General features: G+C 58.5%; 3 protein-coding genes, 1 long non-coding RNA gene and 1 other non-coding gene across 8 annotated transcripts; 3 read left to right on the top strand and 2 right to left on the bottom strand.

Moving 5' to 3' along the window:
* Positions 906-14,644, top strand: P4HTM (prolyl 4-hydroxylase, transmembrane). The gene is given in 10 exon segments (XM_018066757.1): positions 906-1,147; positions 1,150-1,268; positions 1,440-1,521; positions 9,165-9,355; positions 10,148-10,244; positions 11,655-11,817; positions 12,347-12,532; positions 13,263-13,353; positions 13,558-13,681; positions 14,210-14,644. Coding segments are annotated over 10 exon segments (1,482 nt in total). The 5' UTR covers positions 906-939; the 3' UTR covers positions 14,431-14,644.
* Positions 4,877-7,769, top strand: LOC108638606. The gene is made up of 2 exons (XR_001919960.1): positions 4,877-6,117; positions 6,928-7,769. It is a non-coding gene; the product is annotated as an uncharacterized LOC108638606 (long non-coding RNA).
* WDR6 (WD repeat domain 6) lies at positions 14,759-23,331 on the top strand. Its single transcript, XM_018066747.1, has 7 exons — positions 14,759-15,031; positions 18,833-21,326; positions 21,401-21,484; positions 21,765-21,881; positions 21,969-22,087; positions 22,188-22,783; positions 22,925-23,331. Exons 1-6 carry the CDS (start codon positions 14,761-14,763, stop codon positions 22,646-22,648), a joined length of 3,546 nt encoding a protein of 1,181 aa, XP_017922236.1. The 5' UTR covers positions 14,759-14,760; the 3' UTR covers positions 22,649-22,783; positions 22,925-23,331.
* On the bottom strand, positions 22,830-27,229 carry DALRD3 (DALR anticodon binding domain containing 3). 4 transcript variants are annotated; one of them, XM_018066748.1, is made up of 13 exons: positions 27,151-27,229; positions 25,629-25,786; positions 25,253-25,548; positions 24,867-25,123; positions 24,699-24,778; positions 24,487-24,615; positions 24,171-24,241; positions 24,015-24,076; positions 23,832-23,914; positions 23,548-23,730; positions 23,352-23,471; positions 23,174-23,242; positions 22,935-23,089 (listed from the first exon to the last, which is right to left on the bottom strand). In XM_018066748.1, exons 2-13 carry the CDS (start codon positions 25,782-25,784, stop codon positions 22,970-22,972), a joined length of 1,626 nt encoding a protein of 541 aa, XP_017922237.1. In that variant the 5' UTR covers positions 25,785-25,786; positions 27,151-27,229; the 3' UTR covers positions 22,935-22,969. The 4 variants fall into 4 exon arrangements, 3 of the variants coding, with proteins under 3 accessions (XP_017922238.1, XP_017922237.1, XP_017922239.1); XM_018066750.1 differs by having other exon boundaries at positions 22,948-23,089; positions 23,352-23,428; positions 23,607-23,730; XM_018066749.1 differs by lacking the exon at positions 27,151-27,229 and having other exon boundaries at positions 22,830-23,089; positions 25,629-25,804.
* MIR425 (microRNA 425) lies at positions 26,892-26,977 on the bottom strand. Its single transcript, NR_129750.1, has one exon. It is a non-coding gene; the product is annotated as a microRNA 425 (primary transcript).

The raw sequence follows: 27,293 nt of genomic DNA, 5'->3' as shown, positions 1-27,293 counted from the left end.
CTGGAAGGGGAGGGGAGCCTTAACAGGGTAAGGAGAAACCACCCGTGGGGACCCTGTGAATGATGTTGCTCTTGTCTGCATATCTCCGGGGTGGGGGTGCGGGGAGGTGTGTGGAGCAGACCAAAAAAGACCAAGCTTTGGTATGTCCTCTCGCCTCCATATTTGGGCATAAGCTGAGTTTAACTTGCTTCCAAGACGTTTAAGACTCATTTATGGAAAAGTCCCTTTCTCCCTTTCTGAACGTGGCAGCGGTGAGGCAAGGAGCGTTCCCTGTGCACCTGCTGCGTTCCTGCAGGTTGCTGCTACCGGTGCTAAGGGTTCCTCCAGGAAGCCCTCTGTGGCCGCTCCAGACCGGGTCCCCTAGTCTATGGGACCCCACACATCAGGCAGTTCCTAAAACCTGACTCCTGCAGACCTCCCTGGGAGGTTCACGCCTACCGCAGAGTAGACCTTCAAGGCGCTCTTGACCTGCACTGGCGAGCGTCAGTGTTGCCATCCCACACCATCACTTGCGCAGTAATCGGCCTCCAAGGCGCCCCAACCCGCCGCAGTACTGAGTCATATTTTGGCCCAGCCTCCTTGTTGCCACCCCACTCCGGGAGCGAGAAAATGGAAGAGGGAAGTGCGTCTTAAAAAGGAGAAAACTACCACTGCGGTTGCCAGTACCTGTGCATCTGCGTTTGTGGGGGGCGCGGCTTCTGCCCTGGGGAGTGTGCATCTCTGCCTGACAACAACCCACCTCAAGAAAGAGACACTTTGGTGTGGATCGGGGTCCAGGGCCGGGAAATCTCGAGTGCAGCCCAGGCGCGGCGTCCCCTGGCACCCTCTCCTGGTGACGGCTGCGCGCGCGGGCTCCGCGGCGGTAGTCCTGGCGACGGCGCGGCGCGGCGCGTGCGACCCCGCGGCCCCTCCCCTGGGTGCGCGCGCAGCCTGGGCGCCATGGCGGCGGCGGCAGGCCCGCGGCCTGAAGCGGCGAGTCCGGAGTGGCCGCCACGGCATCACGACCCGGCCGAGGCTGCGGCGGGGCTGGGCGACTGCGAGGACGCGCCGGTCCGGCCGCTGTGCAAGCCCCGCGGCATCTGCTCGCGCGCCTACTTCCTGGTGCTGATGGTGTTCGTCCACCTGTACCTGGGAAACGTGCTGGCGCTGCTCTCTTCGTGCACTACAGCAACGGCGACGAGAGCAGCGACCCCGGACCCCAGCGCCGCGCCCAGGGCCCCGGGCCCGCGCCCACCTTGGCTCCCCTCACCCGGCTGGAGGGCATCAAGGTGAGGCCCTGCACCACCAAGCCCGAAGCGGCTGGCGCTTTTGCCGGGGGCCGCTCCGTGCGCTGCCCCCGGCCTGCCGCGCGCACCCTCTCACTCGCCCGCCGCCGCTCCCCGAGCCGGGGCGCCCTTCCCTCCTCCTCCCTCGCTGCCCGCTGTGCCGCTTTCCCTTAGGTGGGGCATGAGCGCAAGATCCAGCTGGTCGCCGACAGGGATCACTTCATCCGAACCCTCAGTCTCAAGCCGCTGCTCTTCGGTAAGTTCGCCGGGCGCCCCCCCGGGGAGGGCCGGGGGCTGCGATTCGGTGGCTGCCTTCAGGCTCCTTTGACCACGTGACTTCTGTTTTGAAAATGGCCGCTTCAAAGTAGCCCTGTCTTTTCCACCCAGAGGTTACCCCCAAGTGAGGTACCCGCCCCCACTTCCAAAATAGGGTGACTTCTACTTTCTGCAGCTAATCCTTCCATCACAGGGCTGGGCCATATGACCTAGAAGCTAGTGCCTATAAACCTTTCATTGAAACTGTCTTTGGACGCTCTCTGAGGTGGTTAATTCTGTCACATTCTAGAATGGGGGAAGGGTTGGAGATACTGATAACCAGGTCCTAGCTGATATGAGGGGGAATTCCACTCCCAAAATGGGCCCTCTGGTCTGATAAGAAGCAGGCTGTCCAAATGTGGATAAGCTTGTGCCCCCAAAACCAGCCTTTGCTTTCTGCGCTCTGGGATTCTTCTTAGGATGGCGTTTTTGTTCGGCCATTAAAGTAGGCAGAGCCTTCCAGGGTGACCTCACTGGGAACCGGCACCATAGCTCACATTTTCTGAGCTCTTGTTATGTGCTAGACTTCATGTGATCCTTCAGCTTAATTCTCACAACCCCCCTGTAAGGTGGGTGGAGATCCCACTGTCAGGCTGGTGGGGGTGAAAGTGAGGCACAGCGAGCCCGGCTTGCCTGCAGGCTCACACAGCCAGATCAGGGTGAAGCTGGGATTCAAACAAGGCAGGCTACCCCTGGTGTCTGCACTGTCGAGCCAGCGTGCTAGTTGTGAAGATTCTGAAGTCCTTCAGAGTCTAGTATCAACAAGATGGGATCCCCGGACCTATGACCTTGCCCAGGATAGGTTTTCCCAGCCCCCATCCTGGGTGACACACTTACCTGCAGACCTGAGGTGTTCCTGGCTCCTGGGGAATGGAGTGGGTAAGGGGCTGTCGGGAGGGGACTGGGGACCGAAGCAGAGCATCTGAGCACCGCTATTACCCCTGAGGCAGAGGGCACTGGTTGGGGATTATCCCAGACCTGTGAGAATGATTTCACACGCACGCTGTTTGAGGGAAAGTAGGTTAGGATGTGAGTCCTTTGGTGGGAGGGGCTCTCAATGATTGTTACTGTACAACGCTAAAGTCTGTGCAAAGCACTAGTTGAGTTGCTGGAAACACAACATTGGACAAAACAGGAAAACAAAAAGAACACCTGAAGCTGACATTCCAATGAGGAGACAGACTAAAAAACACACCTGGTGTGTGTCAGATGGGATAAGTGAGCACAGACAAGTAAGGCAGAATTTCAGCTGGGGTTGAAACCCTCAGTATGGTGGCCAGGGTGGGCCTTCCTGAGAAAGATATTTGAGCAAAGACCTGCAGGAGCTGTGAGGTGAAGTTGTCAAGGAACAAGTGATCCAGGCAAAGGGAACAACCCTCCCCATTACTGCTGTGCTGCCGTGAGACAAACACAATGAGGTGGGTGTGCTTTCTTCTCATCCGCCTTTATTGGACCCGTATATGCTTAATTCAGACATACGTTAGGTTAAGTGAACCATGAGACATAACCCCTAACCCCCTAACAAAATTGTGTCCAAGTCCTACAAAGCCGAGAGTGAGAAGCCCAGACCTGAAGTCACCAAGAGTACATGACAGGAAGCAAAAGAGATTTGACCAGAGGTAACCTGATTCTGGTTAAGCCATCAAATGATGCTCAGACACATTACACAGGGCACAAATAGGAGAATCGGGCAGTTGCAGCAAGACTTCCTGCCTCTGGTCCTTGTGTCCTCCGAATCTCCTACCCTACCTCTCAGTCTTGTGAAAGATGCCCCACATTTTACCCCAAAAGTCTGAGGGCTTTCTGCTTGATGAAACGAGGCGAGACGAATGAAAAAGAGATCTGTGATTTTGAGAAGTCCAGTTGCGAGACAGGCCAGCCACAGTGGAGAGGGTGTCCAAGGAGAGGCAGTACCTGAACGCAGTGTTGAATGAACCCAAAGAAGGAAGCCTCACCCCAAGAAGGCACAGCGTCTGTTTTCTGGGCCTGTCTGTCTGTCCACTTGCTGTCGCCCTAAAGAGGTAGGCAGGGCCCAAGGAGAATGGGCCTGCTATGCCCCACCATCAGGGACCCAAGACGCTTGGGCTCAAGGGTTCAGGGTGTAAACGGGCCAGGGGACTGGGTTTTACCCCTGGGCGCCTCCACCTCTGCGGAACATTTCCTGTTTCCCACCTGTGTTCCTGGAGACATTTGGCAAATGGGACCTGGGCCACAGAAGGCCCACTCTGAGTTCCTGGCAGATGCCTGCTTGACTGTGGTAGGCATTTCCCAAGGGTTCAGACCATTGTCCTGTTGGGAGGCGTTCCAATTCCGAGTCACCATCAACCTCTCTGCTTTCTCTCATGTGGCTTACTTCTCCCTCCGCCTCACACTCATTCTGTATTTAAACAGCAGATCAGATTTGCTCCCTTCCTTAAAATCCTCCACGAGGCCCTCACTTCTCATCTCCCGCACTTTCCCTCACTCTGTCAGTTCTCAGACTCCAAGCTCGCTGCTGCCTTGGTGCTCTTGTATGCACTGTTCCGGCCACCGGAAGGCTCAGGCTTGGTTCTCATGGAGGGTGCCTTCACCCCCATCAGGCCTCTGCTCAGGCCTCCCTTCCTCAGGGACCTCTCTCCGCGTCAGACTGGCCTTAAGAGGTTTCCAGTCTCTCTGTTGCATCAGGCTGCTTGGTCTTCTGTATTTATTTGGCAATTGTGTCTACCCCTAAAGGTGAGCTACACGTGTTGGGGGGCCGGATTGGATTTGCTACGTGTCCAGCAGCCAGAGTCTATGGCTGACAGTTCCTGGTCAGCTGGAGGGCTTTACTGGGTGCCCTCGGTCTCTGCACGGTGGCTGCCACCACCACCCTGGGGAGGGGCCTCCTGATTCAGCACCCTCTTCGAGAGCAGCAGGGGGCACTCCCAGTGGGCCAGCCAGAGTTTTACTCCACTTTCTTAACCATCTAAGGTAAACGAGTCATTGACAGCCTCCCACAAAGCACTGCATTTTAAAACCATGGCCTCTTTATTGTATGGTTTCCAGACATATCCTTTTTTCAGCTTAAAACAGTTCAGCAGCTACCTAAGACCACTGTATTCTCTTGACAAGACACTGGAAGCGCAGAATTAGAGGAAGAATTTTAGGGTATGTGTATGAGTTTAGGTTAGTGAGCAGCTTAACAGTTTTCTGCATGGACCCCCCCGCCTCTGCTGTTCCACAGGCCTGTTGATTGGCAGAGCTGTGGACTCCGTAAAGGTCAGGAAGATATAACCGAGTCTCTCGGGCTTGACCAGCAGCATCGTGCCTGGGTGAGCGTCGCCTGGGGCTTCGCGCCTGAGGCTCAGCGTGGGGTGCTGGTGGCAGTAGCAGGCATCAGCCAGGCTGGCATCACAGGGCTGGGAGGTGCAGAAAGCTAGTTGTACCCGCCCGGCACACGCAGCTGCCTGCCTTTTACCAGGCAGAGCACTGCTGGTTCAGGAAGGAGCCCCTCACTATGACCACAGAAGTGGACTTCTGCCCTGCTTCTGCTGGTCTGGGCAAGCTTGGAGTGTCTCTGGACCCTGGTCTGCACATATCCCTGGAGGGCAGCAGCAAGAGGGGATCTGTGTGCCCAGGGGAGCTCCTGGTTTGCGGGGCCCCTGCACAGGCTCTAGCTGTCACGTCCCAGGCCCTCCCCACCTGGGTTGCCTCTGTTCCGGGCACTGATTATGCTGCCACCAGCACACAGCCAGCTGTAGATTGCAGTGGCCCCCGCTCCAAGCACAGGCCATGGTGACTGGCCGACAGTGACCCTGCATCTCCCCGCTCAGCACATAGGTCCCAGCATGCCTTGCGTGCAGGAGGCTGTGCACACATGTGGCATCCGGATGCAGCCAGCATCGCAGACCAGGTGCCAGCTCCCCAGGGTGGGTTGGGTAGCAGGCCCACCCTCAGCACCTCTAGCCGGGAGTCTGAGGGTCTTGGGGACCACCCACTGCCCCAGGAGAGGCTGACCTTCACAGCTGGAGGGATCGGAGAGGCCATGTGATGAGCCTGGCATCTCTGAGTACCCCCTCCACCTGGTGAACTGCCCCCTCTTGTCTGATGCTCTGCTCTTGGAATCAGGGTTCTGGCGAATGCCTGTCCTCCTGGATGTGGTTGTGTTTGCAAAGCCCCGTACTTAGGAAGAGAGAGCCAACTTCTTCGTTCTAAGCAGGCACAATATTTGGGCATGCCCTGTCTCTTTTGTCTTATTGCCCAGCCAGGCGCTGTAATGAACACACTTGAAAGGGGTTGGAAGGGGTGCTGGACACCAGGGGCTCACCAAAATCGCTAGTGCGGAGTCTGTCTAGGACCTCCTTGGACCAGCTGGTGTCCTGCAACCCGCAGTCCCTGCAGCCGGCACGTCATACTGGGGGAGGGGTGGAGTGAGGCTCCCCTGGGCCCCAGGTGGAGGAGGGGAGCCCTCAGCAGAGGTTCCTCCCACTGTCCTCTCTTCCCACCAGAGGCCCATTTACCTGATCCCGGGAAGTTGTGATTTGAAAGGATGGATTGCAGCCCCTGGGGCCGAGCAAGGGTGAGACCAGCCAAGAGAAGCAATGCAGAGACTGGTGGGTGGCTCGGGTGGGAGCTGTTTGAGATGGCAGGCACAGAGGCTGTGGCTGGTGGGAAAGCGTCCGCAGGGCAGGATGGCTGACTGGGGGTGGCCGTGGCAGGCCGTGATGGGCATGCAGCTGGCCGCGGCATGGATACATGAACCTGTGGGGCAGAGGCAGTGGGTACTTAGGACCCGGTTCCTGGATTCCAGGCTGAGGCCTCTGGGTGCTCCTGGCTGGAGGCCCAGCCAGCCACTCCATGGTTGCTGAGCAATGACACCCTGGTTACCTAGCAACAGCCCTGCAGCTGGCCTTGCTCCTTTGCTTGCTGAAGTCTTAGCCCTCAGCCCCGTATCTCCCCTCCCAGCCTCACCCCTCCCTTCACCCAAGCTGCTTTCCACCTTTCCAGTGCACCCCCACCTCCAGCTCCAGTGGATGCCAAGTGCCTGGGAGAGGGGTGCAGGGGTACTCTAGGCCTTCACTCCTCACCTGGAGGGAGAAAGCAGGGCCCTCCCTCTCATCCTGAAAGGCCTGCTGGACCCTGCAGTTTCCGGCCAGGACTAGGGTTGGCAAAGAGCAGAGGGGCCCCATCCTCAGGTTCTGAAAGAGCCCATTCTTGCTGCTAAGGCTGCACCCTGAGGCTCTAGGCAGGGCCCTGCTCTGCAGAGAAGAAACTGAGGGGGCTGCTGTTCCAGGATAGGTGAGGCTGGGGAAGGGGAGTCAGTCCTGCAATCTCGGGACTCTGCCAGAGAAAAAGCCACCACATGAGCCGTTGCTCCATCTCTTGGCAGGTTCCTGTGGGCAGAGTTTGCACACCTCCCTGGAGAGGGTGGTCAGCCCCGCAGCCTAAAGCAGCCTGCTCACTGGCCTGGCCTCAACATTCAAGAGCCCTTGTTGATTTGCAGGTCCAGACCAAGGGTGCTCACCAAGGATAGTCCCCTGCCCGTGTCTCCTCTGCCCCTGGGCCTCTGCTCCTTCTCTGCTGGCAACACACTGACCAGAGTCCTTCCTGTCCCTGTCCACCCCCTGGCACTGGTAGGCACACGGCAGTGAGTAGTGAAGAGCTACCAAAGCTGGCCCCCGCGGGGGAGATGCCCCCCACCCTTACCTGGAAGCTCCTGCCCCACCTGTCAAGGCAAAGCGGGGCAAAGATGAGGCAGGAAGAGGCACGTGTCAGGGTGGCACCCCACCTGGCCAGCAGGGGCAACCAGCTGACTGACTGGTGGACAGCCTCGGCCACCGTGTCGTGGTCTAGCAAGCTGGGTACCCGCACCTCTGTGTAGCCAGTGCCCTGGCACAGCACCACGGCTTGAGGAGTGGGCATGCGCTCTGCAGGGCTCCAGGGAGCCCCTGCCCCGCCATCACCGCACCGGCAGCCGCAGCCCTCTCGCACAGTCACCCGCTTTCTCTGCCTTGGTCTCGGTGGACTGAGGTTGGGAACTTCAGAGTGCTATACCCACCCCGCCGGAGCCAGTGTTTGCCCAGCTCCCATGAGCTTAGACCCTCCTGGTTAGGTCGCGTGTGCTGGCCTGAACTGTTTGATTTGATTAGCACGTGGCAGGGGACTGTAGAGAGAGCGGCGTCTCCTTTGGGCCTGTGAATTACTGGCAGCTAATAAACTGAAGAAACCTGGGCTTGTGTTTTCTTTCTCTGGTTTACTTTTCTTGTTCATTTATGTTTTAAAGCCATCGGGAGGTGACTCTGTGGATTAGCAGTTTGGTCTAACCCATTGTCCCGCAGCGCTCCCCGCCCAGTGCGTGGCTCACACCCTTTCCGGGTTCGCCAGGTTGAGGGGATCAAGCTGGCCAAGGACGAGGGCTTGTATCCTGTCCTCGGTGTTGTTGGATCTGGGTCCTCTCCCCGTAGAAGCAGAATCGGGCTGTGAGCCTGGGTTTTGCAGGACAGCAGCCTGTGTCGCCCTGGCCAAGTCGCCAGTGGCTCTGTGCTTGGGGCTTCTCCGGGGGAGGAAGGGTGAATTCATGAGGCCTGGTTTTCTAGGACGAGGATACAGATTACAGAGTTGATGACATGCTTAGGACAGGACACAGAGTCTGTGCTCCCTGAGTGTGATCTGCCGTGATTACTGTTAAAAACGGCTCCAATCCTGCCTAAGAGGCTGTTTTCCATCCCCTTGGCAACTGGAACTTCCTGCTGAGCAAAGCCGGAGGAGCAGCAGGAGTTCTCGGGGTCGCAGTGGCAGCCCGGCTCTTCCTCCAGTTAGTTCCTGGGTGGGCCTCTTGTGACCCGTCCAAGGAAGGCGTCTCTCCCAGGAACAAGAGAATGAAGCGGGGCCCAGGATCCAGCCTCTGGAAGTGCTGGGATGTGGGCTTGCCAGGTGTGAGGTTTGCGATCCAGGCACTACTGAGCTGTTTGTGCCGCTGGGGTGGGGGCATGCAGACGCTGGAGCCAGGGCCCTGGCCTGAGTGGCCTTTACTCGGGCTTACAGGCATGGAAGGAGGCGTTCAGTCAGTACACATTTGTTCCCAAAGCAGAGAACACCGGGGCATCTTCTCAGAGCATGTGCCAAAAACCCGAGTGACTCCCACTGACCTCCCAGCACTGGGCGGATAACCAGCACCCCCTTGTGCAGGAGAGTGGGGCGGGGTGGGGGTGGTAAGGCCAAGAGCACCAGGCGTATTCACTTTGAACACTGCTGAAAAGCAACAATGAAAGCACAAACCTGCCAACATCCTCTCGCCCGCTTAAGGAGTGGAGGTCAGTCCTCAGGTCCACGCTGGAGCCTTTGGTCCCACCCCAAGGGATGGGGTTGGCCCACCCCCAGCGTAGATCTGGCTCCCCTCTCAGGACTCCCCTGGAACACGTGTGTTCTCAACGTCCAAGAGAGAGGCCCCGTGTCCCAACGCTGGCCAGCCTTTGCAGGACAATTTGACTTTGGACTCTGAGTCCAGAGCAGATGTAAAGGAGTGTGTGAGGTCCTGTTGGCTGGGTGACCGGCAGGGGACGGGACCCAGCCCAGGCACCCTGCAGACCGGAAGGCCCTTAGCCTCACCCCCTCCTCTCCTGGCAGAGATCCCCGGCTTCCTGAGCGATGAGGAGTGTCGGCTCGTCATCCACCTGGCGCAGATGAAGGGGCTGCAGCGCAGCCAGATCCTGCCCACCGAGGAGTACGAGGAAGCGATGGGCACAATGCAGATCAGCCCGCTGGACCTCTTCCAGCTGCTGGATCAGAACCACGATGGCCGCCTGCAGCTGCGTGAGGTGGGGGGCCTGGAGGAGCCCCCCGCCCCAGGGTGGGAGCACCCCCAACTTATCTTTCTAGTGGCCCGGTCACACGTGCTGCTCTGCCCCAGCCACAGGAGGCTGATGCCACCTAACCTTGGGCATGAGAAGGGCCAGGGTCCTCCTTCCTTGCCAGAGGGCCCCTGCTGCCCTGGGAGCCCCGGAGGACGGCAGGGGCATCTACTGGGGGCGATGGCACTTGCTGCCACAGTGCCCGGGGTGCCATGCTGTCTGTGCTCTGGTTTCCTGGCTGACATTGCTGGGAGCCCCACAGGACCCACTGTCAATGAGGCGGCAGCTCTGAGGAAGCCAGACATCTGCGTGCCTCTCTGCATGCCCCTCACACCCAGGCTTCTGAGAGAGGTCTTGGTGGGGTGTGGGCTCCCTTGCCTATACAGGGCATCTCCCAGAGTCCGATCTTCCTAAGGGGCCCGGCGGACAGTCGTCTCCCCACCGTGCCTCTTCCCTCTTCGTACCAGGCCCTGGTCTCACCCACCTCACCTAGGGTGTGTGGGTGGGACGCCGGCCTGGCCTCCCCTTTGCCTCTGATAAGCCAACATTCCTCTGGGTGGAGCCACAGCTCCCCCAGGGCTGAGGATACTCGTGGCCCTCCAGTGTCTGGACTGGTAGCCCGGGTCCTGGCCTTCATCCTCACCCACGTCCTGTCACCTGAACCCTCTGCCCTCCAGAAAGAACAGGGCAGCTGTGTGTGCCCTGGCAACTCTCCATCACCGGAGCCAGCCCCCTGAGGCACCATCTTGTGCTGTGTAGGTCCTGGCCCAGAACCGCCTGGGGAATGGACGGTGGATGACTCCAGAGAACATTCAGGAGATGTACTCTGCCATCAAGGCTGACCCTGACGGGGATGGTGAGCTCATATCTCATCACCATTGTGTCCCAGAGCCTCCTCCTGCCCCCAGCCAGGTGGCCCCTAGGCCCAGCTGCTAGAGTAGCTGGAGGTGAGAAGGTGAGGGGCCAGGAGCTAGACCCACCTGCTCCCCCTTGGTGGCAGTCCAGAGGGCACCCTCTTGGCCTTGTCGGGCAGCATGTGGGGTACAGGAGGTATGGCTACTGGCTGGCAGAGGGCAGAGCGGTGGAGCGGGAGTGAAGGAACAGTGAGGTCAGCTTGGCATCCGCCTATCTAGCCAGGCACATGGTCCCCGCCAGCTTCCTCAGGCGGCAGCTCTGAGGAAGCGAGACGTCTGCGTGCCTCTCTGCATGCCCCTCACACCCAGGCTTCTGAGAGAGGTCTGGCAGAGGTCCCCCTTGCCTGCCTCCTGCCTGCCTGGAGTCCTCTAACTGCTGGGGGTGGGTGTGGGCAGGAGAGCTGTCCTGGAAGCACCCTCCCCTTTGGTAACAGCCCCCAGGAAGTCTCTCAGGCGTAGTCATTTCCCTCACGCCCAAGTTCTGCACCAGTTGAGAAAACAGGACTTGGAAGGATGACCTTCCGGTTGGTGAGCCCCAAATGAAGAATCTGGCCCGGACCTGTGGCTGGAGAGGCAGCAGGCCGCTCCCGCCCGTGTGTGCATAGCTAGTGACACACTCACAGCCCTCGAGTGGCCCCACCCTCAGAAGCCCCAGCCAAAGTAGGGGAGTGTGTCATTGGGGTCAACCAGGGTAACTTGTAGCAAAGGCTCTAAGCCACTCTTCCGGAACCCCGAGAGGGTAGAGCCCAGCTTTGTGGGTTGAGCAGGAACAGGGGAGAGTGTTCTCATTGGGGAGAGTGGCCTGATTGTCTCTGCTGAGGGAGACTGTCTAGCAGGCAGGACTGAGACCAGAGAGAGAGAACTCATGGGAGACCTCTCTCATGAGAGAACTCCTGGGGACCGGTTCCAGCTTACATCCTCCAGTGTGGAAGGCCGGGACAAAACCCAGCACTGAACACTCTCTTTCTTCACCCTCTACAGGACCGGAGGGTGGCCACCACGCTCTACAGAGCCAGGCTGGAGGGCCGAGGGCAGTCCTTGGCCTAGGGTCTTGGCCATATGGCCTAAGCTTCCTATGGAGAGCCTGCTCTGGCCAATCTGACGGGGTTGGACTTCATCCTTTTGGGGGCCAAATGAGGGTTTAAACTGAGGACACGAACTTCTCTGGGTCTTCCTGTAGGGCCTGATGTGACAGAAGCCAACTTCATCTGACCCGAGTCCAGGTTGGGGGACAGGTGCACATGGCCCCACAGTGCCTGAGGCCAGGGGTAGGTAGGAAGGTGCAGCCTCCCTACTCTGCCCTCCCCACACGGGCGTGGTGGGCACTGATGGGGGGGCGGTGCCCTGTGCAGGAGTGCTGAGCCTGCAGGAGTTCTCCAACATGGACCTTCGCGACTTCCACAAGTACATGAGGAGCCATAGGGCGGAGTCCAGCCAGCTGGTGCGGAACAGCCATCACACGTGGCTCTACCAGGGCGAAGGCGCCCACCACGTCATGCGCGCCATCCGCCAGAGGTGAGCACCCGAGCCTGGCCTCCGTGAGGCAGGGAGGAGACCACGCAGGCCCCCACAGAGGTCCTTGGCTGGGACCAAGAGAACAGAGCTCAGGACTGGAACTCATCCGGAGACAGGCAATTAGCAAAGGCAAATTAACCCTAATGGTGGGCAAACAATATACATGTGCCATTAGTACTAGATTGAATGTTTGTTTTCTGCTAACTAGAGAAATGATCTCTTAACTCTGTCCACAGGACCCCTGCCCCTGAGTAGCCAGGGGTTTTAGATAAACAGCATCTTCCTGGAGGGAGTGTCTCCCTCCCAGCTCCTAGGCTTAATGGAAATCTCATTTTTCCCAGCCAGTGGATGTCTCCGGTTCATTAGGAGTCACCTCTTCCTGCTCTTATAGGGCCAGCAGGGTGGCTCAAGGAGCTCTCAGGGGAAACAGGGGCAGCACTCATGGCAGGCTCTCAACTCACCGGGCCAGCTCCTTCAGGGTGTCACCCCTGGCACGGGGCTGCCCAGCTGAATGCCCACTGCCCACCAGGGTGCTGCGCCTCACCCGCCTGTCACCCGAGATCGTGGAGCTCAGCGAGCCGCTTCAGGTCGTGCGGTATGGCGAGGGAGGCCACTACCATGCCCATGTGGACAGTGGGCCTGTGTACCCAGAGACCATCTGCTCCCACACCAAGCTGGTAGCCAATGAATCTGTACCCTTCGAGACCTCCTGCCGGCAAGTAGTCCCACCTGGGGGTGGCTCCCAGACCCAGCACCCCCCTGACACCAGCACAGCCATGCTCTCTGGGCGTACCCCTTGGTATGGGGCCAGGAGAATGCTGGGCATCCTGCTTGAGAATTCCCCCCACCACGTCTCCCCCCCAGGCTGTTTATCAAGGGGCCCAAAAGGGGTGGTGGTCTGATCTCAGCGGCCAGACCAAGGTACCCACAGACACTGTAACTCACCCCCAGAGCCCTCAGGAAGGGGCAAGGCTGGACCCCTGATTCTTTGCACCACCCTCCCCAGGTTGTTAATCCTGCCTGCACTGCTGGAGACCTCAGCTTCTCCCCTTGAAGCTGCGTCCCCCTCCCCTCCCAAGGCATGGCGGCAGGTCCTCCCTCTTCATGCTCTGGCTCAGCCCCTTCTAGTCGCAACCAGCTGTCTGCATGATTCTGCTGCTTCTGCTAGCTCAACTTTCCCAGCAGGCCCTCAGGCACGGTCATGTAGTTTAGCTAAGTGCATGCCCCTGTGATCTTGACCACACCAAAAAACTGTGACACACAAAATGAAACTGGGTTCGTGAGAAGTATGGGCTAGGGACATTTGGTACAGACCTGCCCTGTTGTCACTGATCCCAGCCTGCCCCTCCGGCCCCTGGGAACCTGGGCAGCTTATCCTGCCCACAGGTAAGCCCCTGGGAGCATCCACAGTTGGGGACCTGCTCAACAGCCCCCCTGCCTTACAGCTACATGACAGTGCTGTTTTATTTGAACAACGTCACCGGTGGGGGCGAGACTGTCTTCCCTGTAGCAGACAACAGAACCTATGATGAAATGGTAAGGAACAACTGGGCTGTTCCTCTGGTGGGATGGCAGGGCCTTGGGCAAACAAAAATAGTACATGCGCTGCCAGACCTGGGATGAGGCCTCAACTATCCCCTGGGCACTGGTTTCCCTTGAGCCACGTTTGGCTGCCTGGCCTTGGGTTCCTGGCCCTACAGTTCAGGTGGTTTGAAAACCCCACCACTCTGCCACCCACAGAGTCTGATTCAAGATGATGTTGACCTCCGTGACACTCGGAGGCACTGTGACAAGGGGAACCTGCGTGTCAAGCCCCGCCAGGGCACAGCTGTCTTCTGGTACAACTACCTGCCTGATGGGCAAGGTGAGAACCTTGGCCAGGTCAGGGCTACCTGGAGGGAGCTGCCTGCCTTTACCCAGCCGTGATTGCTACCCTGGTGAGCTGGTTCTGGCAATCCCCCACCCCTTCATGTTTTCTGGGTTTTTTTGCCCCTACTGCCTCCCAAAGACCACCCTCAGTGACTTCAGCAGGCTGCACCCATGCAGCCTCCTGGGTTATCTGGAACCCTGTGATTCTTTGATGTCCCAGCCTTTCAGCTCACTGGGGCTGAGGACACATGCCCCTTAGTAGCCCACACTGGGAAGGGCTGTGGACAGGCCCTGCAGCAAGAAAGCTGATTTCAAAGGGCAGTGGTGTGGAAAAGGCATTCGTTGGAGAGAGATGCTGAGCCGCCAAGGAGGCCTTGGGGCCAGATGTTTGCCACAGAAAGTGTGCACAGCTGGGCCCGCCCTTGCCACGCACTTGGGCAATAGGAGGCCAAGCTCATGCCAGCCAGCCCAGCCTAGATTACCTCTGGTCCCCTCCCGTCCTCACACCATCCTCCTCTCCTAGGTTGGGTGGGCGACGTGGACGACTACTCGCTGCACGGGGGCTGCCTGGTCACGCGCGGCACTAAGTGGATCGCCAACAACTGGATCAACGTGGACCCCAGCCGGGCGCGGCAGGCGCTGTTCCAGCAGGAGATGGCTCGCCTGGCCCGCGAAGGTGGCGTCGACTCCCAGCCAGAGTGGGCCTTGGACCGGGCCTACCGCGACACGCGCGTGGAACTCTGAGGGGTGACCATCCCAGTCTCCAGCCGCAGGTCACCCTAAGTCTGGGGCCCTGCCGTCCCCCTGTCCAGCTGCAGGCTGAAGGCCTGGCCGATGTCTAGCCCCACCCCCGCATCATGCCGCGATTAGGGCACAGTCCCTACATCCATGTTATTTATTGTGTACAGACCCGTGATTCCCGGACAAATAAAACTACGCGGCGTTGGAGCGGGGCCGAGAGTCTCGGAGTAGGCTGTAGGTACAGTGGGCGGGGCGGGGCGCCGCGGCCGGGGGTGGGGCTTGTACGTCATGTGACGGGGGGCGATACGGCCCGGCCAATCCCAGCCGGACGGCATGGGGCGGAGGGCGGTCGTCATTGGACCTAGGCGGCTGCCGCCCCTGCCTCTGCTACCTGTTGCTACGGGCGCCGTAGAGCTGCAGCGCAGCAGCACGCGGGAAGGCTCGTCTCGCGAGAGCTCTGCTCCTTTCTTGGCCGTGGCAGCTGCAGCGGCTCGGGGGACCGCCATGGACGCTCACGAGGACTACGTTTGGCCGCGGGCAACCTCAGAGCTCATACTCCTCCCGGTAACGGGTCTGGAGTGCGTGGGGGAGCGGCTGTTGGCGGGTGAGTTGTGGTTCGAGGCGCGCGCTAGCGGAGAAGAAACCGAACGCTCGCCTGGGGAGGGGCCTCAAGAACAAAGGGATGCCCCGAGTAGGAGGAGGACGGGCGGCGGGCGGGAACCCACGGCATGGCGGGGCTGAAGCGCAGCCTGAGGAGTCCAGGAAACAGAGCTGCGGTGGTTCCCGAGGCCTTTCAGAAACTGCAGCGGATGCGGAGAGGGCGGCTGGGGGCGGCAGAAAGGTGCAGGGAAACGCGGTCGGCGTGGGGGCGGGGGAAGGGAATAAGAGACACTTGTGGACGAGTCGGGCGGAGGCTTCATCGTTCCAGCCAGGATGCGGGGGGAGCTCCGCGATGAAGCCCCCCCGGGCGGGTCCAGGGTCTGGGGCGTGGCCTTTCGGGGGTGGGCCAAGCTCAGAAGGGGGTGTGGCCTCTCGAGTGCGAGAGAGGGGCGGGTGATGCTCTTCCCTAGATGGGGATGAAGAGCCTCAGCAGCATGGAGTCGCGGGAAACCCGAGGATGAGACCTTTCTGAGTAGGCCAGTGCTCGGGGAGGCGGAGGCTGAGGCCCTTCCCGAGATGGTTGGGGTCCAGGAAATCCCGTGTAAGCAGTGCCTCTTCTGAGGAGGGTTGGCTCGGGTAGCAGAGGACAGGGACCCGAGGCGACAGAGCCCCATGGAGCGGTGGAGTCCGATTGGAAGCTACTACTAGTGACCTATGTTAGAGCTGCTGAGTTTAATAAGGGTCGCAAGGCAGGGCACTGGCTGGCAAGCCTTGAGTGAGCTGCTCCCAGTCCTAAGAGGGGTGGATGTATGGGGGTGGGAGATGAGGGCGGGGGATGACCCAGCTTTGATGTGCTGTGAAGGCTCTGGGAGCCCAAGGTTCCTACCATGAGCTAAACTCCTAAGGCTCCTGGAGGAGGAAATAGGTAGGCAGAAAACTGAAGAACCAGAAGAGTAAACTCGGGGAAGACAGGATTTAAGACAGAATTTGCCACTTTATGGAAAAGAGGCAATTCTTGGGGGGAATTTAGCAGGCAGAGCGGAAGGGCTTGTCTAGGTGAAGAGGCCGGACCAATGAGCAGAGACCAGTCCATTTCAGCCGTCGATCTGACTTATCCCTAGGGCCACAAAGCCCCATTGGTGAAGCCCCACTGAAAAGTTTTAAGCAGGGAAATGGCTTGTGAAATTTAGTTTAGTAAGCTTTTAAAGTGAATTCACCTACTTCCATTATTTCCAAAGTGACTTTGCTATTGACACTTCTCAAATCCAACCCCTGTGAACCTATAGCCTGAATTCCCAGCCCTGTTCTCATCTGAGTGCCAGGCTCAAGTGCACAAGGGCCTACAAATTGGAATACTCTTGCTGGTGTTCGAGCTCAGGCATGGGAACATCAGCCACGCAGGTGCCCAAGCCCGAGAATCTGCCTCTCTCACCCCCCAAGCCAGCCTGGTTGATGCTGCACTTAATACATGCAGCATGTGTGTGTCTTTTTCTACCGTTATTGCCATCATTTGAGGCCATGCAGCTATGCCTCCCCAACCCCCTCAGTAGCATTCTCTCGAGCTCATCCTTGAACCTTTTGTTTCCTGTTCTAGCCATGTTCCCCAAAGCTCGCACTCATCTCAGGGGCCTCAAAATTGATGTTTCCTCTGGCAAGAAAGGTTCAAGCCCTCTCCCTCCTGCCTGCTCTTCCTTTGACTAACAACTGCTGATCCTTGATTGCCTCACCTAAATGTTACGTTCTCAAGTCGGCTTCCCCTGGCAGTCACCCAGTCTGGTTAGATTAGACCAGGGTTTCCCGGTCTCAGCACTTTTGATTCGTTGGATCATATCATGCTTTGTGTGAAGGGCTGTCTACATTGTAGGATGTACCTACACCCTTAGCCTCCACTAGATGCCAGTAGCACACACAGCTCCCAGTTGTAACAACCTAAAATGTCCTCAGACATTGCGACATGTCTTCTGGAGGGAAAGTGTCCCTCTGTTGAGAACCAGTAGAGTAGATTTTCCCATTTTGTATTCTTTTTTTTAAATTTGGCTGCAGCGCACAGAGTGTTCGGTCTTCATTGCAGCTTGTGGGATCTAGTTCCCTGACCAGGGATCGAACCCCCCTGCATGGGGAGCGCAGTCTTAGCCACTGAAACACTGGGGAAGTCCCTCCCTCATTTTACATTCTGAAAGCAACCTATGTAGTTCTTTCCTGGAACATATCAAAACGATAACTATGTAGTGTACCTGTATGATACTGTTCTAGAGCTTAAATATTTATTTGGCTGTGTCAGGTCTTAGGAACAGACTGTGCTATATACAGTAGGTCTTGTTGGTTACCTGTTTTTTATATAGTAGTGTGTATATGTTAATGCCAAACTCCTAATTTATCCCTTGCCTACCACATTTCCCCTTCAGTAACTACCATGTTTCCCCCTCAGTATCCATAAGTTGGTTTCTGAAACTTGTCAGTCTGTTTCTGTTTTGTAAGCAAGCTCATTTGTATCTTAAAAAGCTTTCTGATTGCACCCTATGGCATGTGGGCTCTTAGTGCCCAGCCCAGACCAGGGATTGAACTCAGGCCCTCGGCATTGAGAGCAGAGTCATAATTGCTGGATCGCCAGGGAATTCCATTTGTAAAACTTTTTGATGGTGACTATTCTGACTGGTGTAGTGATACCTCGTTGTAGTTTTGAATTGCAGTTTTCTCTGACAGTGATGTTGAGCTTCTTTTCGTGTGGGGTTTTTTTTTTTTTTCTTTTGCTATCTGTTGTGTGATAGTGTTTAACATCTGCCTAATCCACAGAAGCAGGGTTTTATTCACTACTCGAGCATATTGTTCATTGTCTGGTTTATAATCAGTGTTTATTTAAAAAAAAAACAACACTTTTTTTTTTTTTGGCTGGACCACACTGCTTGCAAGATCTTAGTTCCCCAATGAGGGATGAAACCCAGGCCCCAGCAGTGAAAGTTCCAAGTCCTAACCACTGGAATGCCAGGAATCTCTCAAATGAGTGTTTATTGAATGTCAAAAGATTGAGATTGCAGGCTGGGAATAGCATGAGGGATTGCCACGGTCATCTCTAGTTAAGAGGTGATGTCCTGGACCAGAGTCACTGTGGTTGATTGGATTTGCAAGCTCTTTAGAAAGTGAAATCTCTAGAACTTGGAGATAAGAGGTGGGCTTCCCAGTTTGGGGCTGGGGTTGGGCAGAGGACGGTAGTATTAGGTCATTGGGGTGTGAGGAGCAGGGAGCAAACTTGAGGATGAGCTAGTAGATGAACATGCCTGCAGGGCAGCCAGGCGGCAGTTGAGGCTCACAGGGGTGTCTGCTTCCAAACTGCGGGCTGCCTCGGCCCACTGTTACTGAATGTGCTCACATCTTCTGAGATAGAGAGAAGCTCCTGGAAATCAGGAGGGGTTCTGCTGTGGCCCGAAGGTGGAATGCTTGACTTATCAGTGTGCCTCTTCCCTGGGGGAGGAGTTAGTGTGAAGAAGGTCAGTGAGGCCAAGGATTTGAGGACTAAAACTGAGGATTCTGGTCTGAAGCATGAGAAGTTCGCTGGGATGAGGAGGAGATGGGAGTTTGACGAATTCATGGTTGAGCTGAGTGTCATGGTAACTGACAAGGGGCTCAGAGAGCACTGAGAATACAACTGAACCTGAGATCAAGCTCTGAGAGCAAGCCCAAGCCTGCAGGATTGAGTGACCTAATACATTCATAAGCTACCTGCTGAGCAGTTCCCTTGCTCCCTGTCTCTTCTTGGCCCATGAGAATTAGAGGAGGGGTTCTGATGTGGCTCTTCGCCTCTGTCCAGGTGAGGGGCCAGATGTCCTGGTATACACCTTGGATTTCGGTGGACATCTGCGGATGATGAAGCGAGTGCAGAACCTGCTTGGCCACTATCTTATCCATGGATTCCGAGTGCGACCAGAACCCAGCAGAGAGCTTGACTCAGAGGTCATGGTGGCGGCGTTTGGCAGCAAGGGCCTCCGAATTGTGAAAATTAGCTGGGGACAGGGCCGCTTCCGGGAGCTGTGGCGCTCTGGCCTGTGGAACATGTCTGATTGGATCTGGGATGCCCGTTGGCTCGAGGGGAACATTGCCTTGGCCCTGGGCCACAACTCGGTGGTGCTGTATGACCCCGTGGTAGGGTGCAGCCTGCAGGATGTGCCCTGCACAGACAGGTGCACCCTCTCCTCGGCCTGTCTGATCGGAGACACCTGGAAGGAGCTGACCGTAGTGGCTGGCGCTGTTTCCAACCAGCTCCTGGTCTGGTACCCAGCAGCTGCTCTAAAAGACGATAAGCCCGTAGCCCCCGACCGACGGGTCAGTGGGCACGTGGGAGTCATCTTCAGCATGTCTTACCTAGAAAGCAAGGGCTTATTGGCCACAGCTTCCGAGGATCGAAGCGTTCGCATCTGGAAGGTGGGTGACCTGCGGGTTCCTGGGGGCCGGGTCCAGAATATTGGGCACTGCTTTGGGCACAGCGCCCGTGTCTGGCAGGTCAAGCTCCTCGAGAATTACCTTATCAGTGCAGGAGAAGACTGCGTCTGCTTGGTGTGGAGCCATGAAGGCGAAATCCTCCAGGCCTTTCGGGGCCACCAGGGCCGTGGGATCCGAGCCCTAGCAGCCCATGAGCGGCAGGCCTGGGTGATCACTGGGGGTGATGACTCAGGCATCCGGCTGTGGCACCTGGTAGGGCGTGGGCACCCGGGTTCGGGGGTCTTCGCGCTCTCCTTCAAGTCTCACAGCAGGCCAGGTGTCCTCAAGGCTGTGACGCTGGCTGGCTCGTGGCGAGTACTGGCTGTGACCGACACAGGGGCCCTGTACCTCTATGACCTCGAGGTCAAGTGCTGGGAGCAGCTGCTGGAGGACATGCGCTTTCAGTCCTACTGCCTCCTAGAGGCAGCCCCTGGTCCTGAGGGCTTCGGACTGTGTGCCCTGGCCAACGGGGAAGGGCGCGTCAAGGTTGTCCCCATCAACACTCCGACTGCAGCTGTGGACCTGACCCTGTTCCCAGGGAAGGTGCACAGCCTGAGCTGGGCCTTGAGAGGCTATGAGGAGCTTCTGTTGCTGGCCTCGGGCCCTGGTGGCGTGGTGGCTTGCCTAGAGGTCTCTGCAGCGCCTTCTGGCAAGGCCATCTCCGTCAAGGAACGTTGCCGCTACCTCCTGCCTCCAAGCAAGCAGAGGTGGCACACGTGCAGTGCCTTCCTCCCCCCAGGTGACTTCCTGGTGTGTGGGGACCGCCGGGGCTCCGTGTTGCTGTACCCCTCCCGACCAGAGCTGCTCAAGGGTCTTGGGGTGGTGAGCAAGGTTGGGGCCATTACCTCAGCGCCCGGAGCAGGCAGTGGTGAGGGGGAGCCCTCCTTGGCTGAGTGGGGCCCTGTGTCCACCCTCCCTTCTCTGCACGGGAAACAGGGTGTGACCTCGGTCACCTGCCATGGTGGCTACGTGTACACCACAGGGCGTGACGGTTCCTACTACCAGCTCTTTGTGCGAGGCGGGCAGCTCCAGCCAGTGCTAAGGCAAAAGCCCTGTCGGGGGATGAACTGGGTGGCTGGGGTCCGTATGGTGGCTGACGGGAGCATGGTCATCCTGGGTTTCCACGCCAATGAGTTCGTGGTGTGGAGCCCCCGGTCGCATGAGAAGCTGCACATCATCAATTGTGGTGGAGGGCACCGCTCCTGGGCCTTCTCTGACACTGAGGCAGCGATGGCCTTCGCCTACCTCAAGGATGGCGATGTGATGCTCTACCGGGCTCTGGGTGGCTGCACGCGGCCACATGTGATTCTCCGGGAGAGCCTGCATGGCCGGGAGATCACTTGTGTAAAGCGTGTGGGCAGCATCAGCCTGGGGCCTGAGTCTGGGGTGCCCAGCTTCCTGCAGCCTGACCACCCGGAGCCTGGCGAGCCTGTCGAGCCCGGCAGTGAGGGCCCTGGCCTGATCGACATCGTGATCACATGCAGCGAGGACACCACCGTCTGTGTCCTGGCGCTCCCCACGGCCACGGGCTCAGCCCACGCGCTTACAGCGGTCTGTAACCACATCTCTTCGGTGCGTGCGGTGGCTGTGTGGGGTGTTGGCACCCCGGGTGGCCCTCAGGATCCTCAGCCAGGCCTGACCGCCCATGTGGTGTCCGCGGGGGGCAGGGCTGAGATGCACTGCTTCACAATCATGGTCACCCCAGACCCCAGCCCCCCAAGCCGTCTTGCCTGCCACGTCATGCACCTTTCATCACACCGGCTAGACGAATACTGGGACCGGCAGCGCCACCGGCACCGGATGGTCAAGGTGGACCCTGAGACCAGGTGAGGCGCGCTGCCCGACAGCAGCGAGGGCTGGGCACGCAAGGCCAGGCTCCGAGTGACGTCTGTCCCTGCAGGTACATGTCCCTAGCTGTGTGTGAGCTGGACCGGCCTGGCCTTGGCCCGCTTGTGGCTGCTGCCTGTAGTGATGGGGCAGTGAGGTGAGTGTAAAGGACTGGTCCCCAACCTTTTTGGCACCAGGGGCCAGTTCATTTTTCCACAGTGGGTGGGGGCAATGGATGGGGAGGAGATAGTTCTGGTTTTGCCTGCTGTTCACCTCCTGTTTCCTGGTCTGGTTCCTAACAGGTCACAAACCAATACTGGTCGGTGGCGCAGGGGCTGGGGCATCTTAGTGTATAGGACCCAAGGAGCCAGGAGGCAAAGGAAAGGGTGTAGAGATGTTCAGAGTGGCTTCTGAGCTGGACTACCCCCCGCCCCCAGGCTCTTCCTCTTGCAGGACTCTGGGCGGCGACTGCAGCTGCTGGCTGAAACCTTCCACCACAAGCGCTGTGTCCTCAAGGTGCACGCCTTCACACACGAGGCACCCAATCAGCGACGGTGAGAGGGACTGCGTGGCGGTCCCACATGGGCTGGGGGCGCTCCTGTTGTTTTCCATCCCCCTCACCCAGCTGCTCTGGTCTCCAGGCGGCTGTTCCTGTGCAGTGCAGCTACCGATGGCAGCTTGGCCTTCTGGGACCTCACCACCATGCTGGACCAAGGCTCCCCTGCCCTGGAGGCTGCAGTGGACCCTGGGCTGCCCTGCCGTGAGTAGCTACACTGCAACTGTGGCTGCCCCCCCGCCCCACACGCACTCAGCCGTGTGTCGGGCTGGGTCCTGACAACTGTCCTCTCCTCTTTCTCCAGAGCTGGGCAGCCCCTGCCTGACTGTGCAGGCCCACAGCTGTGGCGTCAATAGCTTGCACACCCTGCCCACCCGTGAGGGCCACCTTGTGGCCAGTGGCAGCGAGGACGGCTCCCTCCACGTCTTTGTGCTTGCCGTGGAGATGCCAGAGCTGGAGGAGGCTGTGGGGGCTGCCGAGCTGCTGCCCCAGCTGCAAGTGCTGGAGGAGTACTCCGTCCCCTGTGCCCACGCTGCCCACGTGACAGGCCTCAAGATCTTAAGTCCCAGCCTCATGGTCTCGGCCTCCATCGACCAACGGCTGACCTTCTGGCGTTTGGGGCACGGTGAACCCACCTTTATGAATAGCACAGTGTACCACGTAGCAGATGTGGCCGACATGGACTGCTGGCCCGTGAGCCCAGAGTTTGGCCACCGTTGTGCTCTGGGGGGCCAGGGCCTTGAGGTCTACAACTGGTACGACTAAGACATCCCGCGGTGGCCGGCACACTGGGCATGGGGCCTGCTCACAGACAAAGTGACTGTCTGTGCCCATGCCTGGTGTGCCCAGAGGGGAGGAAGAGGCAGCCGCGGGTTCCTGACTTCAGAGCAGGAGCTGAAGGTAAGTAGGATGCCACCTGGACAGACCAAGAATACGCCCCACTCCCTGCCAGGGGACAAAACCTTGTCACACAATTTATTTTGGCTCCAGATCGTTAAAAAAAAAAAAAATCCAGATCCTCCCCCCACCCCACCCTTTCAGTTGCTGACTTTGTGGACATTCCTGGATCCTAAGGCCTCCTTGGCCTTAAATGTGACTCAGCGGAGGGAGACCCAGCATGGCCAGCCCAGTGTGGAGCACTTCTCGCACGGCCCGCAGAAGCTGCAGACGGGCAAACATCTGACCAAACAGGTGTGGCCGAGGCTCCTGGAGGAGAGGTGGAGGCTGCTGGTCTCATCCTTTGCTTTCCCTGCACCACCCGCCCCCATCTGCCCTTTGCTGTGCACTTACCCCTAGGATGTGTACCCGGTTATAGTATGAGCTGAAGTCCATGCTGAGCTGGACCAGGAACTTGCATACCTAGAGACAGAGACCAAACTGAGTCCCTGGCGCCCCCCCCCACCCGCTTTTGTCCCCAGATCAGAATAAAGAACAGTGTGTGCAGCGTGTCCTGCTCCTCCGTCCTCACCGTCTCTGTGCGCGCAGCGACGTGAAGCCCTGGGGTGGGGCAGGGCAGGGTCAGGGCTGCTGTCTGCCTCAGCAGGTCTGGGAAGGGGAGGATGCTGTTGAAGAGTAGCAACCACTCACCCTGTGGGGGAGAAGGGCGCTGGGAGGGAAAGGCCCAAGCTTCCTACACATGCCAGCTACCCAGGAGGGGCGCTCACCTCATCACGCAGCAGGGAGAAGTCTAGACTGCTCACAGGTGGGAAGGTGGGGTACAGACCTTGTTCCACGCTGCACGTGTAACCCTCAAAGAGGGTGGCGAGACGTGCACAGTTATACATGACGAAGGTGCCACTTTTGCTGCCCTTGGTGGAAATGCTGCTGTCAGCCAGGGCCAGGAGAAGCTGAGGAATAAAGGCACAGCTGCACAGGGAGGAGCACCACTGCACACCCTGTCCCCCAACTCCAACCCCCAGCCCCGGTCCAGCAAGATGCCCAGGCTCACCTGACTCGGGGGGGCTGTGCTGAGCATCTCAAATTTAATGGTAGCCACAGACAGAACCCTGAAGATTTCCATCCAGGCTGGGTCTGAGAGTACAGATCAGTCAGTCTCGGCAGGCAGACAACAAGGGGCATGTGTGCAAATGACCCCCCTACCGGAAGCACAAGCAGGGTCTCCCAGGTGTACCTTGTTCCAGGTCCTTGCCATGCTTCAGTGATGACACCTTGCACACCTGGGCGTGCCGGAGCCTGCATTGAGAAGAGAATGAGAAAAGGACTGGTAGACAGGGTCCCCCCACCTCCACTGGCCTGGCTTGGTGGCCTGCCTTCCAGCCTCACTCACTCGTAGTATTCGGGGGCAGTCAGGATGCTGGGCGCACCAGTCACTTTCACTGGGCCACAGACCAGGTGCTTCTGTCAGGAAGACAGCAGGGGTCAGCTGCTGATGATACCCTCCCAAGAACCTAAATGTTCCTGGACTCCCCCAGCTTCTGACCTTAAGCCCTCTGTCTCAAGTCCCGAGCCCTCTCCTAGCACCTGCTGCATGTGCCTAAGGTCCCCCTCAAGGTCAGGTGTCACCTTCTGGACCCATCAGCTAACAAGTGGGTTTCAAGGAGTCCTCTAAGGTTGCTGTGGGGAGGTTACCATCACTAACCTACCTGTGTGAGAGGAGCCTGATGATCCAGCTTCCACCAAAGCAGGTCCAACTTTTGCTGCTGGAACTCCTCCTCACAGCTCACTACGTGTAGGACCACATAGCTATCTGCGCCAGCATCTGGGGCCACAGCCTGTAGGGCAGGACAGTCACTGCGGGGGACACACTACACCTGGTTTGCCAGAAGCATACCAGGGTGGGGCGGCAGTCACTAACCAGGCCTAGGGAGCTGCCCTCGGCACCAGCCTGCACAGCCTCCTGCAGCTCGGCCAGCAGAGAGAGCAGATCCTCCGTCACTGGGGAGAGAACACACGGCTGAGGCCGGCCGGGGAGTGCGGGGGTGGCGGCGTCCCGACTTTCCGGCCCCTCGGATCCCGGGCCTACCCAAACAGCTGTCCACACTGGGGTCATAGCCAGCTGTGCGTCCCCGCTCCTCCATCAGTTCCTTCAGGCACACTCGACCCAGGGTGCCAGGGGGCAGGGCTCCAGCCTCACGGGCAGGGGAGAGCTCTGCAATCGCGCGATTCCTTAGGGCTTCGGTCGAGGGTTTCTCTGAGACCTCGGGCCAGTCCACCCGCAGCTGCCGCAGAAAGGTCGGCATGTGCGGGTCCCGCACAGCGGGGACTCGGCGCACACTCACCCTGCGAAGCGAGACGGCCGCTCAGCCTGAGTACCTGGCTCAGCTCGATCCGATCCCACTCGCAGCGGCTCGGACTGCCCCCGCCCAAAGCCATCGTACACCTTCGTTCTGGGCCCGCGCCCTCACTCACCTGTGAGCTTGCAGAATTCGCGCCAGGTGGTCCGCCACGAGCACGGCACGGAGCTGGCTCAGGCGGAGGGTGCTGGGGCTGCCGCGCAGCGCCGGGCAGTGCAAGACGACGCGCGGGGTAGGGCCGGTGGGGGCGGCGGGCGCGGCATAGGCGGCCACGGAACAGAGCACACGCTCAAAGACAGCGGACCGCTGCAGCTGAAGCGCCAGCCCCGCGGGGGTCGGCGCGCAGCACAGCACCGGGGCCACGCCCGGACCCTGTAGGCCAACGATGGCGTGAACCACGCCCTCAGGCACCTGCGGGAAGCCAGGAAGGTGAGTGGGCCGCTGCGCTCCCACCTGTCTCCGGCCCACGTCCCCACCATGCACGCGCCTACCTGGTCGTCCCCAAAGCGCGCCTGCAATGCGCGGCGCGGTGCCAAGAAGTCTCGGGCACGCAGGTGGCGGGCGTGCGTCTCCTTGAACCACACTGGGCCGCCAGGCCCCAAGGCCGAGTTCAGGGCTCCCAGGGTCTCCTCTACCCCGAGGCGCATGGCTACCGGAAGGGGCAGGCGGGACCGGAAGCAAAACGTCAAGGCGGGATTTCCGGGAAGGCCAATTGGTTGGAGCGGGGGAACTGGCAGGGACTCCTGAGTGGACAGTGGACAGTTGCTTTCGCTCCCTGGCCCCAGCCCTACCCGCCGCGTGGTCCACCTGACTGGTCAGGACTCGGGTAAGAAATCTCGGGGTCTACTCGGGACTTAGGGATCTCTCGCTGTTGCCCGCAGTAGCAACAAGGGAAAGAATCTACACAATCCGGTGGGGCCGAGGCAGGGTTGTCTCTCTTACATTTATGTATTTGTATAACGTTTCATTTCCTCCATGTACACATGATCAATGGAGAAGTTAATAGCAACCCGCTCGTTTTCTTGCGTAGAGTCCCCATGGACAGCGGAGCTGGCGGGCCACAGTCCATGGGGTCACAAAGAGTCGGGCACGACAAGTGTCTAAGCACACATCGTCAAAACACGTCAAGCTACAAGTGGATTCTGAAAGCGGGCAGGCAGCGTAAAAGCCACGCTCATGACCTACTGAAAAAAGACATTTTTAAAGGGAATTTGTGGTCTTTAGTTTCAGGTTATTTGCAAGCATTCCCTCCTTTGAGATAGGGGTTGTCTTTTACTCCTCATGTGTCCACTCTGATAGAATTGCTGGTTTTCTTCTCTTGGATCTTGAATAATTAGAACCATCATAATAGTTTCCAGAAGCCTTTAATGCTTCTCCTTTAACCTACTGTACTGTAACAAGGACCCTCCCATTTCCTGGTTTAGACTGCCAGCCATTGTGGGTCAGATAAACAATGTGACCTGAAAAGACCCAGCTGAAGGACAGTTCTCTGAGCGTCCAGTTCCTCTACCAACTCTCGCCTCCTTCCCGTCAGGGCTGCTCAATGTCTTCACTTAACCCTTGCTCTCTCTTTTCTTAATAGGGATGGAACGTGAGGCACTAGAGCACTGTGCAGCAGAGCACTGACCACCCCCTGATCTCTGCCCCAGAGCAGTGAGTAAACAGAGCTCAGAATACAGAGGAACCTAGGTGCAGGAAAAGCTTGGCAAGAACCCCTTCTGGGCTAGGGCTGCAAGGCCCCGCTGGGAAGCTCCGAAAGAGCACTGGGCGGACACGACATTCCCGATGGCTTCTTGGGTGCCCACTCAACGGGAGTGATCGTGTCATTCCAAAGCACTTTTCATGCCTCACGAGCAAGACCATGGGATGGCTGCTAACAGAACTGGGGGTCTGGAGGAAAGCTGGGGACTTCAGCTACTCTAAGTGCATTAAGACCGTTGAGCGTGGTTTTACCCCAGGAAGTGAAGGGCTATCTTTAGCGAGCTGCGGCTGAGGCGGCCCTGTGGGACTCACCGCCATTGCAGCCCTATCTGGAGGCCCTGGGTCCTCCCTCCCTTGCCAGTGCTATCTCGGGCTCCAAAGGTGGCCACCGCCTCGGTTCTCTGACGTCTACTCCTGTCACGTCCAGCCTGAGGGCACACCTGAGAAAGAGACGG

Source organism: Capra hircus, chromosome 22, assembly GCF_001704415.2.
Source record: "Capra hircus breed San Clemente chromosome 22, ASM170441v1, whole genome shotgun sequence".
NCBI classification, from domain to species: domain Eukaryota; kingdom Metazoa; phylum Chordata; class Mammalia; order Artiodactyla; family Bovidae; genus Capra; species Capra hircus.
The sequence above is the reverse complement of the archived record's forward strand: the minus strand, read 5'-3'. Positions and strand labels throughout refer to the sequence as shown.

Bases quoted from the DNA above. Each gene is read 5' to 3' on its own strand.
- DALRD3 (XM_018066748.1), bottom strand. From the start codon at position 25,784: ATGCGCCTCGGGGTAGAGGAGACCCTGGGAGCCCTGAACTCGGCCTTG. The intron at 25,124-25,252 runs GTGAGTGAGGGC...CTCGCTTCGCAG, and splicing joins CGAATTCTGCAAGCTCACAG to GGTGAGTGTGCGCCGAGTCC. The intron at 24,616-24,698 runs GTTAGTGACTGC...CCTGCCCTACAG, and splicing joins AGGGCAGCTCCCTAGGCCTG to GCTGTGGCCCCAGATGCTGG.
- WDR6 (XM_018066747.1), top strand. From the start codon at position 14,761: ATGGGGCGGAGGGCGGTCGTCATTGGACCTAGGCGGCTGCCGCCCCTG. The intron at 21,882-21,968 runs GTGAGAGGGACT...TCTGGTCTCCAG, and splicing joins GAGGCACCCAATCAGCGACG to GCGGCTGTTCCTGTGCAGTG. The intron at 22,088-22,187 runs GTGAGTAGCTAC...CTCTTTCTCCAG, and splicing joins GGACCCTGGGCTGCCCTGCC to AGCTGGGCAGCCCCTGCCTG.